Source organism: Ictalurus furcatus, chromosome 7, assembly GCF_023375685.1.
Source record: "Ictalurus furcatus strain D&B chromosome 7, Billie_1.0, whole genome shotgun sequence".
NCBI classification, from domain to species: domain Eukaryota; kingdom Metazoa; phylum Chordata; class Actinopteri; order Siluriformes; family Ictaluridae; genus Ictalurus; species Ictalurus furcatus.
Window position 1 is genome coordinate 25,199,076 of NC_071261.1, and position 20,183 is coordinate 25,219,258.

The 20,183-nt window shown below is 41.0% G+C and overlaps 1 protein-coding gene across 4 annotated transcripts in view; it reads right to left on the bottom strand.

Annotated features, from left to right (window-relative positions):
• The window catches only part of si:ch211-200p22.4 (phosphatidylinositol-binding clathrin assembly protein), a 67,366-nt gene extending 48,425 nt beyond the window's left edge, over nt 1–18,941 (bottom strand). For 2 of the 4 annotated variants that reach the window (XM_053629419.1, XM_053629418.1), the window contains exon 1: nt 17,322–18,581. In XM_053629419.1, the coding sequence (XP_053485394.1) occupies nt 17,322–17,451 (130 nt within the window). In that variant the 5' untranslated portion in view covers nt 17,452–18,581. Of the gene's footprint in view, nt 1–17,321 lie in introns of all 4 variants that reach the window. The other 2 variants (XM_053629416.1, XM_053629415.1) reach the window with 2 other exon arrangements.
• Nucleotides 18,942–20,183: the final 1,242 nt, after the last annotated feature.

Below are 20,183 nucleotides of genomic sequence, written 5' to 3' on the forward strand. Positions count from 1 at the left end.
AAGAAGAAGCACATTAAGGTCCTGGAGTGACCTAGGCAGTCTCCAGACCTTAATCCCATAGAAAATCTGTGGAGAGAGCTGAAGGTTCGAGTTGCCAAACGTCAGCCTCGAAACCTTAATGATTTGGAGAAGATCTGCAAAGAGGAGTGGGACAAAATCCCTCCTGAGATGTGTGCAAACCTGGTGGCCAACTACAAGAAACGTCTGACCTCTGTGATTGCCAACAAGGGTTTTTAAACCAAGTACTAAGTCATGTTTTGCAGAGGGGTCAAATACTTATTTCCCTCATTAAAATGCAAATCAATTTATAACATTTTTGATGTGCGTTTTTCTGGATTTTTTTGTTGTTATTCTGTCTCTCACTGTTCAAATAAATCTACCATTAAAGTTATAGACTGATCATTTCTTTGTCAGTGGGTAAACATACAAAATCAGCAGGGGATCAAATACTTTTTTCCCTCACTGTATATATATATATATATATATATATATATATATATATATATATATATATATATATATATATATATATGTGTATAATATATATATATATATATATATATATATATATATATATATATATATATATATATATATATATATATATATATATGTGTGTGTGTGTGTGTGTGTGTATAATATATATATATGTGTGTGTGTGTGTGTGTATAATATATATATATATGTGTGTGTGTGTGTGTGTGTGTGTGTGTATATATATATATATATATTACATACACACACACACAGTGTTCTCAAGTGTCATGTAACATGTATCCATTTGAAATCTGTAAACGACATAAATAACCACAAGAAGATCCTTTCATGCATATTGCATAGCATAAACTGTTCTCCAGAATACATACATACAACATGAGGTTTATGAACAAAAGTTATTAAAAAAAAAAAAAAAAAGTGACTCGGTATTACCAGTCCAAACACAATTTAGTTTTTATACTGTTCAGTATGCTGGGATTCTTGACATCGAGGCTGGACCTTACTAATCCCCAGAATCAAACTTTTTCTCAGTTCTCTTCACAGAATACATTCAGGCCCATGAATGAGATCTCCGTGTTAGTATCGAAAAAGTTGCTGAGCAAACATGACTACAGTCCATGTTAAGCAGTTCAACCGAACTCAAACTGGCGGAGTTCAAACTCTTCAGAGATGGTTTTGTAACCTTTTCCAGCCTGATGAGAATCAACAACTCTTATTCTGGAGGTCCTCAGAAATCTGCTTTGTGATACATGATACACTTGCACAAACAAGATCAGTCTCAGATAGATCCCCTTTCTTTAAATAAACCAGGGTGCTCACTCACACCCGAGTGTCATCCCATAGATTCAGATCACCTGACTCTAATTTCACCTTCTAATGAACTGCTAATCCTAGACGTTCACATACTTTTACCACTCACAGATATGCAACATTGGATTATTTTCCTCAATAAATAAATGTCCAAGTCTAATATTTTTGTCTCATTTGTTTAATTGGGTTCTCTTTGTCTACTATTAGGACTTGTGTGAAAATCTGATGATGTTTTAAGTTATATTTATGTAGATATATATATATATTTAGAAAATTCTAAAAGGGTTCAAAAACTTTCAAGCACCATCGTACGTCATTTTTTACCTTCACGTGTGCAAACAACTGTATAATTAATGTTGTAATGAACAAGCTAATGCAGTACGTCTGTATGTTGATCGGTCGAATGTAAAATATTAGTATATAGACAATAGAAAAGAGCGACTGTGAGCAGCCGTGCTGGTTTAATGCCAATTGCTGAACTCGGGCTTGAGGAGACCTTCCCAACTTTCCGAGTAGGACTTCCATATTGAGGGGTGCTTTCACCGGGTTTTCCACGGATGGAGGTACGAAATTCCAACTTGCGAATTTCAGTCAAACGTGTCAGTCCCAGAATTGTAATCCACTAACACAGTTCAAGAATCAAAATGAATTACACCCTGCTGTGTAAAAAAAAATTATATATATATATATATATATATATATATATATATATATATATATATATATATATATATATATATATATATATATAAATAAGCTCTTAAATATGATTTTAATACAAGTGATATACACTGTACGTATATCTCTAACTAAATAATAGAGCAATACATTTATTACATTTACATGTATTAATTTACGCTTTTATCCAAATGAGGCAATACAAGCAAAGCGGAGAACAATACAGGTAGTGCTACTATAGGAGATTTTCAGTTGAGTTCTAGAGACGCAGAGTGCACAGAGTCGGGCTGTAAGAGCCAGAGGAAGTGCAGAATTTTGGTGGGTTTTTTTTTTTTTAATATAAGAAGGAGGAGGAGGGCAAGTTAGGGGTTAGTTAAGTGTTCAAGGAAGAGGTGGGACTTTAGCTGTTTTTTGAAGATAGTGACAGATTCTGCGGTCCGGATCGAGGTTGGAAGTTCAATCCACCACTGAGGGACGGTTAGTGTGAAGGTTCTGGAAAGGGACCTCGTGCCTCGCTGAGTAGGCTTTATTAGGCGTTCGCAGATTGTGTGAGGAAACAAACCTCGAGGAGAGAGTTGAGGTAGGAGGGGTGCGGTTCTTGTACGTGAGCATCAAGGCCTTGAATTTGATACGGGCGGCTACAGGAAGCCAGTGGAGGGAGATGAAGAGGGGTGTGGGCTGGTTGAAGACGACAAGGCGTGCTTCTGCATTCTGAATCTTCTAAAGGGGTTTGATGGAGCTGGCTGGATTTTGGATTTTGTACCTTTTCGATACCATACCAAACTTGGAAATGAGATTAGATATCGGACTTAATGATACTTCCATATCACTGTAGCAGCCACAGAACCTGCTAGAGCAAAATAATACCGCATTGTATATCGTGGAAATGATGGTAGGAGAGACAAATCCCAAACCGGCCTGTGACTGCTCAATAGTCCTGCACTTATGACTCAGACGTGAACTCATAAAAACTCATTCTGTTATCCAACTTTGACATAAGAGGAATCAGCACTGATGAATGTTTACAAAGATTAGAAGTATTTACTGCCATACCATCTCAGTTATTAGGAATTTTCCTCAGTGTGCTCATGGCAGTGAAACAAGGACAGCAAACATTTGTACTAAGCTAAAATGTCACCTTGTTTATTTTTTACCCGAATGTACAGGGAATTCCACGTCCTGTCTGTGTTCAGCATGGGTGAAGGTTAGCGCTGCAGCAAAGATAAGAGCAAATATCCGAGATGAGCAAATAAACACGTGAAACGTTCTCACTGTGAATTCGGATTACGGTTAAGAGTTCAACGTACAAGACTGCGCCTCAGCTCTGGGACTGTGCTGCATTCGGAGAACTGATCGAATACACGGAACATCCGGACGACAGTTTGGACACGCACACATACGATCAATCATGGAGTCACCGCAGTGTAGTTTCGCATATCCCTGCCGCTACTAATTAATTGCACAAGCCTTCACAAACTGTGTGAAATCCAGAGCATGCTTTCCTAATCACGATTGTTTAGAGTTCCCTTAGTGTAAGCAGCTTCTTTCCTTCTGCATCTGTTTTCTGAAAAAAGAAAATATCACCTCTCTCTTTCTTTCTCCCTCTCTCACACACAAACCCACACACACACAATGAGATAGCACTCGTTCCTTTGGGCATGTGTTGTGTTTTAACGAGCAGACTCAAACTAGCACAGCTCCCGAGTGGAGATATGACTGATCACGGCTTTCACCCACAAACAAACAAACAAATGCGCCTCTATACAGGCTAATGTATAAAATAAAGGCGGAGCTGTAGAGAACATGTACAGCACATGTTGCCTGTATTACACACCAAAAGCATACACGACAGCTCTTGGAGCGAACAGAAAGCTGATCGACTCATGTAGCCGTGAACATTTATGCGGTTCTGGAGGAACGCACTACACTGGCTTGTAGACGTGTTTGTGTTTCATTTACACGTGTGCATTTTCAGGTTATTCAATAATGCAGCCTGCTCCGTGCCTCCAGCCTCTCCCCGTTACATGGGAAGAAGAGTTGATTGGTTCCATAGGGGGGGAGAGAGAGAGAGAGAGAGAGAGAGAGAGAGAGAGAGAGAGAGACACAGAGAGAGAGAGAGAGAGACACACACAGAGAGAGAGAGAGACAGACACAGAGAGAGACACACACACAGAAAGAGAAAGAAAGAGAGAGAAAGAGAGAGACAGAGAGAGAGAGAGACAGAGAGAGACACACACAAAGAGAGAGAGAGAGAGAGCACGAGATAAAGATTTAATAAGACAGTAGCACACAATTGCATGTTATTGATCTCACGGTGTGTCGTCTCTTAAACGAGACCAGTGAGAGTGACAGAGACGTGTTTTCTGTGTTACACTGAGGACTCCAGCATTGAAGGCTGTAGATGTCGTGATTCATGACTCCAACCTTTCTCTCCAACCTTCATCCTCCTCTTCCTCCCTGGACAAAACCTTGAAGCACTGTGCAAACGCATGCGATCCTGATGTTCTTCGGTGCATTTCGAGAGAGGTCTTCCTCACACAGCATACTGAGCACAGCAGCCCGGTCTAGCTGTTTAAGGTGGGTGGTACAGTGCAAACAGAAGCTGATGGAGCATAAGCGTCATGTCAGAGGGTCATCAGGCTGTACGCACACAGAGCGTGACCCCTGAGGTCATCGCTTTCACCGTGTGTCAGTGGCAGCCGTGTGCAGCTGTGCAAGAGAGGACCCATTGTTGGGTCACACAGAAAAGCCGTTCGGACCCGTCGGTACCCGACTGCTCCTGATACGACACATAAGGAAGGTTTCCACACACACGGCGGACTCTGCCCTCCATCTGCTCCTGGCAACGTTCCACAATAATCTGTTTTTGCAGCTCCTTTTATAACCCCTGAGGGGAAGAACTGGCAGAGTCTGAGATGGCTGGGAACCAGGAGAGAAGAGCCGATGGATGCGAAAACGAGACAAAAAAAAAAAAATCAGTTCCAGAAAATATATTGGTTCAATATTAAAATCCAGCACACATTAAGAGCTGACGTGGAAGAAATCAAACCCAGATGAATTGATGTTTTTTGCATTCACACACGGAGACGTTAACTTCGAGGCGGCCGATATTCATGTTCCGCATAACGGTGAGAGTTTGCAGCAAATATGAATCTATAAATCAGTACACGGTGTCATACTGGCACATGCAGTGACTGATGATAAGCAAATCTCAGCCATGCTGGTCTTCATGTACTTTCACACACGCAGTGTTGAGTCCGAATTGAAACTCCGGTGTGGTTTGTTTCGGCAGATAAGAAAACAGTAATCGTACTCGAGCGCGGAACAAATCAACCGGTCTGACTGATGGGGTCTGGATCGGTGAGAAAGCGATTCAACCCTCAATCAGCCCAACAGCTGGAATTGAACCAAACGTGGCGTGTATTTTGGGTTACAGGTAGCATTTTTCCGTAGATGCGAACCGTTAAACCGAGCTCCCAGGCACAAACTGAGCCAAAAAACAGGGCGACAGATAGTGTTGCAGAAACGCCATGGACGTTTGTACTAACAAACGAAAGGCCTTGATCAAATTCGAGGCCTTGAAGCTCACGTACAAGACCTTGTCTGGAACAGCACCCTCCTACCTCAACACTCTCCTGAAGGTTTACGTTCCCTCACGCAATCTGCGACCGGTTAACGACCGACGCCTAGTAGAGCCTACTCGGCGTGGCTCAAGGTCCCTTTCCAGAACCTTCACACTAACCGTCCCTCAGTGGTGGAATGACCTTCCAACCTCAATCCAGACTCAATCACTATCTTCAAAAAACAGATAAAGACCCACCTCTTCCATGAACACCTAAGCAGCCCCTAAAACTCCAACCCCACATTATCCTTTATTTAAACAAAAATAAAAACCTTACTCTGGCTCTTACACCTCGACTCTGCACACTTTGCTTTTCTAGAACTCAATTAATAAATCTTGTACTGTAGCACTACTTGTATTGTTCTCCGCTTCATATATCGCTTCGCTTCCGTTTCCTCATTTGTAAGTGGCTTTGGATAAAAGCGTCTGCTAAATGAATACATGCAAATGTAATGAATGGAAAAGAACTAAACATGGCATGTGATATTAAAAACGCTTTAAGCTAGTGATTTCTAAATATCGAATCATTTATTTATTCCCGGTTGTGTTCTCTCCATGCTAAGGCGTCCACTTGGTTTGATTGGTTTACCTTTTCCTTCCCTGTATTTCTGACCAATGAATAAATGAATTCTAGTTGATTGTAGAAGTAAGAGTAAAAACAAACGGCCTGGAAGACATGCAGAACACGATAATGTTTACATGTATGGCATTTGGCAGACGCCCTTATCCAGAGCGACTTACATTTATCTCATTTATACATCTGAGCATCTGAGGGTTAAGGGCCGTGCTCAAGGGCCGAACAGTGGCAGATTGGTGGTGCTGGGATTTGAACTCATGAGCTCCAGAGGACTAGTCCAACGTCTTAACCACCGAGCTACCACTGCCACTGATCAAAAACAAACAAACAAAGGATTACGCTGCATCCTTAGCAAAAGTTTCAGTCGCAGAGAAAACCCTTGTTTGTGTATAGATGTGCGTTTTAAAGACACTCTGCAGGTCAACACACATCCTGGGGGCGGAGCTTCGTAAACATGAGCGGGAATCATTCAAACACTGAGCCCACGTAACCGTTAGAGACCCAACCTTGAGTTCATATCTAAAAATAAATAAACAAACAAACAAACAAAAACAAACAAACATGTTTGCTGATGTGGACTGTGAACCCAGACCAAATAGCAAACAAACCAAAAGCCTCTGCTTCTCTAATTCAGACTCGGCAAATAAATCTGAAAGCGCCCGTTATTAATTGGTCAATTTAAGTGTTATGTGTTGAGCACTACAGCTGAATACACAATCCTGCTTCCAAATTAATGCATTGTCCAAGGTTTTACAAAAGAAGGAAACCCAGTGGAACCACAGACAAGTCCATATCATCCACTCGCCATGGTAAGAGCATCAAACAAAAAGAAATGCACACCGCAGCACTGAAACACCACGATGCTTGGACAACATGGGAAATTCCACAGAGTGTATCAAATCTCAGCGGTATGTGAGCTAGACAGTCGGAATGAGCAATATATATGAGCAATGTGAAGAAAAGGAAAGTCAGTGATGCAGAGTCTCTGAAGAAAAGAAGATCAGCACCTGGTCCAGCTGTTAGCCACTGACCTCTGGAACCGTGACATGAATCACCACCACCGCCAATTAATCACGGAGCGGAAGTCAGGCCCATCTGCACCGATAATCATGATAAAGTAAATATCTACAGAGGGTTTCTACATTCAAATATTTAAACAGCACAGCCAGGGCCAAATGTGAAACCTCCCTCTTACAGCTGTTGACATCTATCAGTGTTCATCTACACAACACAATTAGGGTTGAAAATTAAGAAAGACGTTGAGTTAAATGTTTCTATAGGAGTTCAGCTGGCCCGTCCTTTAACTTTCCTTACCTTTATAAAAGTTCTGGTTTTAAGCACAGAGTCGCAATTAAAATTGTCAAGTTAAATTAGTCACTTAACCCTGGTACTGAAAATAATCACTTCAATTCAACACAAAAAAAAGTTAGTCAAAATTTTGGGAAAACCTTAAGAGGCACCAGACTCAAAAAGGAACCCATGCTCTTCTGAGTACCAGTCCAATGTTAAATCATTATCGTATACAGGTCTAGAAGTGTAAATATACACAATACTACTTGTGTGCTGCGTTCATGATTAGTTCAATTATCTGAAAATTTGAATGAAAAAAAATGACTGAAAAGACTTTTTATTTCTGTATAATAGACAAAGCAAAAAAAAAAAATTGTCCAATTTTGTTTAATTAAGTTCAATTAAGGTTTAATATCGTAAACAAAATGTACTACAGGCTCTCTACATCTTAAAAATAAACACTTATAAATGTTTATAAACAAATTTTTTTTTTTTTTAAAGTGTCGGACCCAGGGTTTTTAAAAATGATCAACTGAAACAATGCGCTCCAGAGGAGAAATAGAGCTCCGAAGTCGGCTAAAATGCCCGGTTTCTGTGGGCTCTTTCTCAGGCGAGGTATATCGCAGAGGGGTGTGGATGGCGGTGTTTGAACGTACGGAAGGTCATCTTTGTAACAAGTATAACATGTTCATGTAACCATATAGTGTAGAATGCATGTTGGTCATTAGCCATAGCTATCAGACCGTTGATCACGTCACAAGTTCAGATCGTTTTCACAAACCAATGTGATCACTTGACTAGTGTACTCTCTACACATTTAAACTCCATGAGTTGCACAGATTGGGAGCGCTAGTGTTCAAACCGTGCAACTGCATTACATGCATACTTAGAATATGTACAGTATCAGCATTCTAATATCACAATGCATTATTACACTAGTATGAGCAGATTGAAAAAGACTCCGTGCTCACCCCATGACTTTTATTCACAATCTCTGCAGGATCCAGGCGAGCTTATCCACTTAAGTAACCACAACATAGAAAAAGGAAACAGTTCAATCCCGGCATTTAAAGTTTGTTGCTAACTCGGTTTAACAGTAGTTTTGGTAGGCTTATTGAGGTAACTGATGAACTGGAAGAAACTGATCTACATAGACAGGAAGGGGGTCCATTCTTGTGTCTCATGGGCTGAACTGAATTGTCCGATGTAAATTAATCGATCATCAAGAGCAATGCGTGTCCTTACTTTGAACCGACAAAACACCTACGCAGCAGGTAACAATTACATGTGCTTCTTCATGAGCAAGAGTCATATGAAACCTCAAACGTCCTCAAAGCTGCATAATACAAAGAAGAGTACATGCAAGGTGTATACAATACTGACCAATGCTGAAATCATAAATATAAAGATAATAATAAAGTTTCACAGCTTTAGTCGTCAGTCCCAACCAACCAATAATCCCAACCTGTGATCTCGTCGATTTACTCGTAAACGAATGTGACTTCAGATCGACACAAACACTGGAGCTCGGCTTAGCTCTCAACGGTTATCAATTCTTATGCATGATCAAGACAGTCGAAATTCCCCCAACTCTACAGGATGCGGAATCACTAATACTGAACCGAGATTAATATTTACAACTAAAGACTTGCTAAGATGCAGCATGAAGGTGCCAACAGACTCCAACTAAATGTGTACTAGTAGCAAGAAAGGTGAACTAGATGATCATTTGCGAGACTGTGATTTCAGCTCCCGCTGTTTCTGGGCTGTGCTGTGGTGCTGGAAATAAAAAGCAGATTCCCGGCTTGCAGATGAGCCGTGCGAGAAGAGAAAAGGCGTTTGGGTTTAATGGGTGCATTGACGAAGCAGCTGCCTGCTCTAGGCATTTTTGAAGGTGATGCCAAAGAGAAAGTCTTTCCAAAAAGCGAGCCTGCATTCTCACTGCTTTGAGAAGAGCCGCAGAACCACAGACGGCTTAAAATAGCACCAGTCGTCTTTTTGAGGGTTTGTTTGCCGTCTGTCTCCCTTTCCGCTCTCCTATCGCTGATTTATTTGTGTGTGTGAGTGTGTGTGCGTGCGAGTGTGCGAGTGTGAGAGCACGAGTACAGGTTTCACGAGCTGAGAGCTGTGCTTTCAGACCTGAGATCAGTCTTGCGGTTAGTTTTCCCATAACGACGACGCAGGTTTAAGTAGGTCGGCGCATAAACCGGTGCAAATGCGATGACGGGTGCATTTTTTTGTGAACGGTCGGGGTGAGATTCCTGTACAGTGAGCTCAGCGTCGCGGCGCCGTGCCTCGAACCACAACCATTCCCCAAATCCCAATCCCACATCTCCGCCACCCATTCTCCCTCCAGATCCCTCTTTTCCCTTTTTTCCACTCTATCCATCTCTATTAAACCTCAGGATAAAAGCATAATTGCTTTTCGTGCTTGAAACCCACTTGGTTTACTAAATGTGCATGAATATCTCGATTTGCTGAGGATTTGGACATCAGTTAGCATTACAAGACAAGCATCTTAACGTTCGCTTACAGGCTCTTCAGCTGCTTTTCAAAATGTTTAATTAGAGATATGAGCAATTATTCTGTAATCACCCAAAATGTACACCGTGCTGTCGACTAAACCAAACAAACTAAAGAATGAATACCACTGCCTTGCATAAGTATTCACCCCATTGATCATTTCCACAGTTTGTAACGACACACCCTGAAACTGAAAGTCAACTTTTAGCATTTGATTTACATAAGATGTCTAAGCGTTTGAAGGGGAAAATATTTGTCAGTCCACAGTGCTCTCAAATTCTCAAACCTGAAAGTGTGGTTTCATTTTCTGCACATACAGCAGCACTTATGCTAGTTCCGGCTGGAATTTAAATGAGGTTTATGTTAATGCAATCGTCCTTATACGCAAGCATGTCACGATAGCCACTCTCGCTGAACGATATATCGTCCATGAAATAATTGTGATGAACGCTTTTCATTTTATGCCACTGGTATAATGACGATATAATAGCATAATAATGCAAGTCCAGCCTTTCAAACAGAGGTGAATTTTCAATTCTTAAGAATATTCAGACATTATGATGTAATATTGCGAATTCTTTATGCTTTAGGGCGTTAATAAGAGCATATTCGCAACGTGATTTACCATCCTACCGAGCCTTCTGTACACCTTACCGTCCTACCTTCATGTCATTTTGTGCAGAAGCTAGTTATAAAATTACGTTTATGTTGTATTCATGTCTGATTAATATTAAGATGTGATGTATAAGATGAGTTCATTAACCCGCTAGTAAAGCGCATCAGTTTACCGCTGTTCATCCACTGTTCATCTTCAGCTCACGCAGCTTAAGCGGCTCAATCCCTGACGTTATTGACTACGGCTGGATTATTGGAAAAACTACAATTATTCTATCGAGATTTTTCTTCTACAAAAAAAATAACATTGCTAGCACATTGTTAATACCGTGCGTCATTTTTTTCACGTATATCATACGATAAGTCGAGAACGTAATTATCGTGACAGGCCTACTATGTTATCATTTCTATAGTAACTGCTTGTTCACAGGGAACCAAAATGTTACTGAATAAGCAGCGTTTAACAACAATCAGTCAAATTTCTTCCATCAAGTCTTCATGACAAAGGAGTTTGCGGTTTCTAGGTAACATCACATGCTGCGTAATTGTCTTGATAACATCGAGAGAGAGAGAGAGAGAGAGAGAGAGAGTAACCTGTCTTATGGACATTCCAGAACATTAAAGTGACTATAAATTGTTGGAAAATTGCCGTGATATGACAGAAATACAACACTTCAGGACGCGCAGTTCTTTGGAGTAACACCGATAGGCATCTCGGAATGGTTTATTTCCCCACAACCACAAGCATGCTTTAACCCTTACTTGTGAAAAAAAGGAATAAAACAAACAAACAAAAACAAAAAAAAGCAACATTTACTGCTTGCACAAAGTATTCACCTTCCTATGTAAATACCTGGCCAAACTATCTGCATTTCGCTTATATTTCCATTTTTATATATATATATATATATATATATATATATATAAATTGCGCTTTAATTGAGATTTCATCACAATTAATTAGCTCTTTCGTGTTGAAGAGATTCTGCAAACCTTTATTAATAAACAGTATCCGATGGCTCTGTATCTGCGTTATTAAAAGACGCCATTGTGAGGACGGTGCTAATTAAACCGACGCCGTTCCACCCTCTCAAAACACCAATCCGGCTGGAGAGGTATTCTGTCTCTCTTAATGATAAAGACATGCAATGAAGAAAATTCTCATTTCCATCGATGATGACGACTAAATCGCTCTACATTTAATTAACCTTCAGTGCATCGAGAACCTCTTACGCAGACACTTTCAGCAGGATGTGCGCGGACTGAAAAGGGATTTTAGGAAGCATGAAACGAGCCAAATCCCTGTGTCACTATAAATACCCCACACACAGAGAATGCGAGACTCTCTCTCACACACACACTCCAATACCCCTCACACAGAGCATGTGAGACTCTCTCTCACTCACACACACACACACACACACACACGACTGACATGTTTTCACACAGAGCCTTATAACGTGATGCTGAGGATAGACGTAGAGTAAGATGGTCTAAGTTCAGTGTAAAATGCTGTATTGTGCGTAAGAGAGGTCAGAGAGCAACATCTGTGTGTTGACTCAGTGAAAATCTCAGCACTGTTTGTTCGAACAGGAAAGCACGAGCTCGCTTTGGAGGAAAACAGCGGCGTCTGACATTCTGATGAGTCGACAGAAGGAACATCTCAGATCTCAGCAACACAGATTCCCTCACGTTTGCTCCACGGGAGACTGATCAAGTACGACAATTAAAGCAGCTGCCTTTAGCGAGCCAGCCAGCAGTCAGACGAGAACACGCTGGACGAAATCAAATTCATGTCTGTAGGATTTAACTGTGCGGTTATTTTGGGAGATTTCCCCCGGTTGAGGCACTCAGCAGTAAAATCAAGACAAATTGCAGTAGGACGGCGAAGTGAAAGAACCAGAAGAAAATAAAATAAATTAGCAGCTCAAATTGAAATGCAGTCATTTCCACACATTTTATTCTATAAGTGGTGGTGTTTTTCCCCTCTCTGGCTGTCAGTAGGCTATTTTCAGGAATATGGTGATTTACTGTGAATTTCTGTTCAGAAAAAGGAAGTGTACGTGCCACTGGTGCATTAACGCTTGTGTGTCTTGCTCCATACCTACAGCAGCATTGCTTTAGCAACACAGCCTTAATGTTACAATCACGTAGAAAGCAATCGAGTGAGCCACCCAACACGACTGTTAAACCACAAAGCAAAAACCGAAAAAGGATACGATACTGAACTGCATGCAAAACACACACAACCTAGATTATCTCCTTATATATGTGATTGTGATCTCTGTGATTCTTGTGCTAATTAGTTTGTGTTTTAGGTTTTTTTCCTGTGAAAAGTTAGCTGATGTCTGTGGCTCTGACGTCACAGGAGGACATTCCTAGTGCAGTTACAATGTAGTTTGAAAGGAGAAACATTTCAACACAACAGATAACAGGCAGATTTTGCTGAAGCTCCTAAAAGCAAAAGAGCAAAAGCTTATATTCTCACTAACCATTTTTAAGCAAAGAAATTTAGGAGAAAGTACAAGTAGTGCAAACAGACCGTTGCCTCCCAACGACCAACTGCTAATCACCGTTGCCTCCCAACGACCAACCGCTAATTACCGTTGCCTCCCAACGACCAACCGCTAATCACCGTTGCCTCCCAACGACCAACTGCTAATCACCGTTGCCTCCCAACGACCAACCGCTAATCACCGTTGCCTCCCAACGACCAACCGCTAATCACCGTTGCCTCCCAGCTACCAATCACCATTGCCTCCCAACGACCAATCGTTAATCACTGTTGCCTCCCAGCTACCAATCACTAATCACCGTTGCCTCCCAGCGACCAATCGCTAATCACCGTTGCCTCCCAGTGACCAATCGCTAATCACCATTGTTTCCCAAGGAGCAATCACTAATCACCGTTGCCTACCAGTGACCAACTGCTAATCACCATTGCCTCCCAGCGACCAATCACTAATCACCATTTCTTTCCAATTACCAATCACCATTACTTCCCAATCACTGGTCCCCATTGTGTCCTAGCAACCTATTTCTCTCTGCGTTCTTGACAGAACTGATAGTATTTTGCATATACATAAATAGTTTGTGGTGCAAACAGCAACAGTGGACTCAAAGTTCCAGAAGGCAATGCAGCTATACAACACAGTTGTGCTGAAGCTCGGCTCGGCTAGTTAGAGGTCTACGAGATGAAGCACGTGATGGGGTTGATGGATGAAATAGCAGGAAAAGATGATGCTTTATAACCGGTACAGTGTACAAATGAGGAGAGGAGACAGCTGGACAGACTAAAGGACTAAAGTGCTGCTGCATCACTCTCTTTAAGAAGGGATGAAAGCGAGGGATAAATATCACTGCCACCACTATCAGCAGGTAGTCACACTGCTGATAGTGGTGAAATAAAGAAGACCAACTTGTCAATCAAAGAATTTTAAAGCAAAAATTCAGCTCAGAATATCAAAGCAAAAATTCAGCTCAGAATATCATCAAAATAAGTGGGTTTTTTGCACAATTGAAAATCTCATATTCATCACAGCTGCACACTGTTAAACCGAGATACTACAATGAATAGATACACAACCGTCACTAACAGGTAGGACACACGCATACGTCACTCAGCTTCCCCATGCATGTCTCCTTCTGCACTATGAAAGCATTCACAAGGGGTGAAACTGTGCGTCACCCTTCATAGTGAGAAGTGTTTGTTGGAGGTATTAGTGACTCACTGATGTGGTTAATGGTCTGTCTGACCTGACCTTCACGCCTTCACACTGCAGCCGTACAGGCTCCGACGCTAAAGAATAACACCGCACTTGTGCAGATGAGCGGAGTGAAGTTAATAAGCGACCAATATTAATCATTACACCTGCGACTGAACGCCGGACTCAAAGGGACTCGACAGATTTACAGAAGTACTCAACCCAAAAGCTTGATTTCTAAATGGTTAGCCTCTCTTGGAGGCTGAAGTCTGACTATTTGAGTTAAATTTGGTTAAAAAGAATTCTCAGATCTGTCAGGACAGATGTTTCCCACCATGGGAAAGTCTTCAGGACACGGTGTGCTATATTTATGCTACTTGTTAAGACAAATGATATATATATATATATATATATATTCATAGAGATATTATGTATATAGATAGATAGATAGATATAAATAAAACGCAAATGATAACAGAAACAGGCTTGTCTTTCCACGACATAATACATAACTATAAATGGGTAAAAATTGCGATGTGTCACTCTTTCATTTTAAAAACTGTAGACAGTGGGAAAATTGCAGTGCTGTTCAAGGAATAAAACACTTCAGGATGTGCCGTTATAGGAAAATCAGCTTTGGGCTGGTAAAAGTAACTCGGCTCAGTGATTAAGAGGATGACGTATGGGATTAGTATCCCGTATCTGCCGATACTTGGCGTTTGATGCTCGATATCGCATTCAAAATGGGAAAATCGAATCTGTGCACCCTTTTTTCACTTTTACTTCAAAATAAATCACCTTGCGCTAAATCTTTCTACCAGAGAAGTAATGAATCAAATCCACATTAAAGCAAAGTCAAACTGTGACACCAAATCCATGATATACACTCAACTGTGAATTTTGGATACCTGGTGATATAAATAACACTGGAAATTGCATCATACATCAGTACGTTAATAACACTGAAACTCATTGTTACCTCACAGAACTGGTTGGCTATTAAACATGACGTTTCCGTGGAGTGAAACAGGATATTGGGGCATGAATTAATGTAAGGCTGATGTTGGGTTTGTTCATCAACAGTGATTTGCGTCATATTTGTGTCAGTTCAGTGACTGTGGCTCTAAATTTGGCATGATGTTTTAGACCCCTTTAACAAGTTGCACTTGTACAAGTCTAAGTTCCCAAAGTCCAATCACCAATTACTCTTGCTTCCCAACAACCAATCACTGATCCTTGTTGCTTCCCAACAATCAATCACTGATCCCTGTTGCTTCCCAATGACCAACCACTGATCCCTGTTGCTTCCCAATGACCAACCACTGATCCCTGTTGCTTCCCAATGACCAACCACTGATCCCTGTTACTTCCCAATGACCAATCACCGATTACCAATGCTTGTCCCACCCACTTCTCTGTTCTTCATTTCAAACTATTCCTTCAAAACCTTTTCCTTCAATTCGGTTTCCTAATCTCTCACTACCACTGCATATTTTTATCTGCGCTCATGACAGAAATGATAGTATTTTGTATATACATAAATTGTTCGTTTGTGGCACCATTAGCAAAGACTTCTTTCCATACCAAAGAAGATCTAAGATTTTTATTTTCTATTCTGTTTCTGAGTGTCTTCAGAAATTCTTCCTTATTCATGGAGGCATGTCGATATGTAAATGATCATGATGATTCATTGAATTTGTAGAATAGTGTTGGAGTTGGAAACACTGATGATATTTTGGTTATATTACCCATCACTATCTAAAAAGCATGTTACAGGGGAGCTGGTGTTCTAACAATCTGTCCCACTTCATCGACCTGCCTGTCCATAGCGCACGTGTATGTAACGGTGTGTTCATAAAACAACATCAGATGCATTTTGTGCTATTTTGTCTACTTTATTACTGGGACCTTATCAGAAAATGACCTAGTGTGAAACTATAGTCTGTGTATTTTGTGCATTGCTGCCTCACGGCTCCAATCTCCCCGGTTCGATCCTAAGCTTGGGTTAAGTGTTTGTGCTTAGGGTAATGTCCAGGTTCTCGGTTCTCCTCCCACACGCCAAAAACATGCAGGTAGGTGAACTGGCTAGTCTAAAACTGCCCCTACTTGTGAACAAGTGTGTGAATGACTATGTTTACATGGACAACAGTAATATAATTACTGACCTTATTCTGAATAAGCCAATATTCTGATTAAGGTGTTTACATGAGTTGCTTTTAGAATATTCCTTTCATGTTCAGGTTTTACATGTTATAGAGCATAATTAGATTAACGTCATTACGTCACCGCACCACGCCGTCCGACGTTCCTCCAGAATTTCACGTGTCAACATAGAGTTTGTCTTCATTGTGGTACCGTGTACAGTTTTGGGTGACTCATTTGTCATTTTTACGAAAGTTTCAAGCGCAGTTAATTATTTGTCGTGCTGTACGTGCAAATAGAAGACTGATTGAAGCCGTGGGCTGCGTCCCAAACCGCGTACTTACCTGCTATAAAGTAGCCAAAATACGTGCATTACACTTACTAAATAGCAGGTAAGTACTCGGTTTGGGACGCAGCCGTGCGCTCTAGTTTGCCGTCAAACGGTTGAGCGCTGCAGCGTGTGTGTATGTGACCTGTCACAAAATACGGTGAAAACTCCCACACGACGTTAATAGTGTGATTAAGGTGTGTACATGACTGTAATTAGACTAAAACAGGAATACTCCACTTGTCTTAATTCCATTTGTGTTTACTTCGAGTATGACTTTAATCGGATTAAAGTCATCAATAATCACTGTTTACATGAGTATTGTCTTAATCGGGTTCATATCAGATTATTGTTGTCCATGTAAACGTACTGAATGTGTGAGCTGTGCCCTGCCATGGACCGGCGTCCCATCTGAGGTGAAAATGTCTCAAGAGGCGTGAGTTTATGGACGTGTAAAAGTGAAGACACCGGTCAGTAGGTCAAATGTGAACTGTGTGTGTGTGTGTAAGCAGTGAGGAAGCTGGGGATACTCACAGTCCAGGTGTTTCTTCTTGGGGCCGCTCACTTCATGGGTCGTGGCCTTACACACGGCTTTGTTGATGCTGGAGCCGGTCATGCTGTGCTGCGCCGCTGCGATGCGGTCTGTGATGCTCTGTCCTGACATGTTTCTCCTCAACACTGACTACTGATCAGTTGGACGAGTTTCTCTCCGTCTCTCCAAAAAAAAATCCCTCCAAAACCAAGACAGCTTAACAGCTCACTAATATGAGCAGATTTCACAAAACCTCGAGTCAGTAAAGTGACTGCTTGTGTATATTAAAAAAAAAAAAAACAACAACAACAACAACAACAACAAAAAAACACAACTCACAAAATTATCCAACTAAATACTAACCCAGTCACCCTTGATCGTGTATTTGGTTATATAAAAAGAATCTAGCTACCTATCTAGTACAAATAAGATTCCAAGTGTCAGTGTTACGCCTGGATGAGTTGATTGACTGAGCTGATGTTAGCTAATATAACCATAACAGCGTTCAAACCGAGTACAGGACCTAATGCTGAAATCTGAGCATATAGGAAGGTTGCAAAATGACATAGCTAGCTATCCGATCAGCCAGGTCAGAAAAGAGATACAGAGAAAAACGCCACGTACCCCAAGAAAAGACCAAAACTGGTTAAACAAGTCTGTCCTTCTAGTCGAAATAATATGTTAATAAAAACACTCAGCATTTACCTGCGAGCATTTGCTGAGCTAGCAAAGGAATGCAAAGAGACCTTTAACTACCGAGTTATTAGTTCGCTATAACAATGGCAGGCACAAATGGAACTAGTTAGTTGAGCTAGTTAACAGGTTAGTTGTGCAGCTTCCCCTCGGTCTGAAACTCTGTTAAAAATGCTCTGGCTAGTTCCTCCGTCGCTAGCTGCGATGCTATGTTGTTATGTTATGTCCTGTTCAAACACTTCGCTGGCATGACTGACACATAACGTGCAACTAAACTAACCCGGAGATCAGAAACGAAAGTGTGTTGAGTTGGAACCTGAAGGATCGAACATTAGCTCTCGGACAGCTGATCAAATCTAACGTCCAACCTGGATCTGTGAAAGGAAGTCCACTAGTCCAGCTGTAGGACCGCCACGGGGGGTAAAAGTGGGTTTTTTCCCCGTCCTGGATCAATAGGTGGAGAAATTCCGGCGGAGAGTGTGTTCTATCAGCCCCCTCCAACAGCGTTCCTCCGCTCGCCTTCGCTTTATTCCGGTTTGTGAAGAAGAGCTCCGGACAAAATGGCTGCACACAAATCAGGTGATCCCGAGGAGCGCTGAGTGGATGGAAGAACCGAGCGCTGATTGGACGGAAGCAGTGAGCGCTGATTGGACGGAAGCAGTGAGCGCTGATTGGATAGAATCAGAAAACCGTGTGTAGACGCCTTAATGTTTATTTTAATGTGTATTAAACATTGAAAACATTAGTGATGGGAAGTTCCGATCATTTTACTGACTCGGATCTTTGAATCTCATTCAGCGAAATGAACGATTATTTTTTCGAGTCATTTCGTTAATTTCAGCAGAATATAATTAAAATGTTAGGTGTTAAATTCCCCAACACATCTAGCACTTAATAAACTATCAAATAAACTATAGGTTAATGCAGCCAAGTCCGAGTTATGAGAAACAGAAATGATTAATTAATAGCTTAGCATTAGGTTTTCAGGCTGTGCAGTCTGTTAGTTCACCTCACCTCCCGATCTGAGTCCTTCTTTCTTTTGTCACATTTCACACAGACGTGACATCTGTTCATACAGTCCCGGAAACAGAAATGATTAGTTCAGCTCTTGAGTCTTCGGGTTCGAGTCATTCGTTTATCCCGTTTCCGGTACTGCATGGTGCCTTGCCTATGGGGCGGTCACGGGATGAATGAACGACTCGAACCCGAAGACTCGAGAGGTGAACTGATCATTTCTGTTTCCTGTACAGAACCTATGGGGATGTTGCAGCGCATGCACGGTCAAAAATGAACGAATCGCTCGCTGAGACAACTCGTTGTTCCAGAGTCATTTTAAAGATTTTTTCAAAATAAACGAATCGTTCATGAACGACACATCACTAGAAAACAATAAATCTAGGTAGAATACATAGATAATACATAGACCCTTTTTAAAAAAAAAAAAAAAAAAAAAAAGCCCAGTATTTATTAATTACACAAATAACATTAAATTTGTAAACCTGAGCCTTCCAAGTGAAACAATATGATTTTGATTATTAAGAGAAGGAGTCAATATTTGACCATACCACTGAATCTGCCAAGACAGGATGCAATGCCTTTTTTGATTATTTAGACAACGTTCTGACATTTGATGATACCAGTCAATCTGCTAGGACACATTATGATATGATTTTAATTATTTAGACATGGATTTTACATTTGACAATACCAGTCAATCTGCTACAACACGATGTGATGATATGATTTAACAATCTTCAAATAAAGTGTGACCAACTTTGTTGAAAATCTGGGGTCGGGGCTGGACTTAGCACTAGGTAGGCAACTGCCTTGGGCTCTCAGAAGCCAAGGGGCCCCTAAAAATGCAAATTATATATATATATATTTAATTATTAATGCTAAATAACATGCTGAAAAGGTAAATACTGATGTTCAAACACTGAAATTATTCATATCGCTGTTATTTCAGCAGCATCAATGCAAGCCTCCTCCCCCAACCCCAAGTGAATAGGGCCCCATTCCTATATTTTGCCTAAGGCCCCCATATCACTAAATCCACCCAAGAGGAAGAAGTTAGGGTGAGCTACAAAACCACAACTGTACTGTAGTGGCTCTGCTTCTATAGACCACGCTCTAGTACACATTGATAATAGTGCAGCTCCATCTAGAGGCAA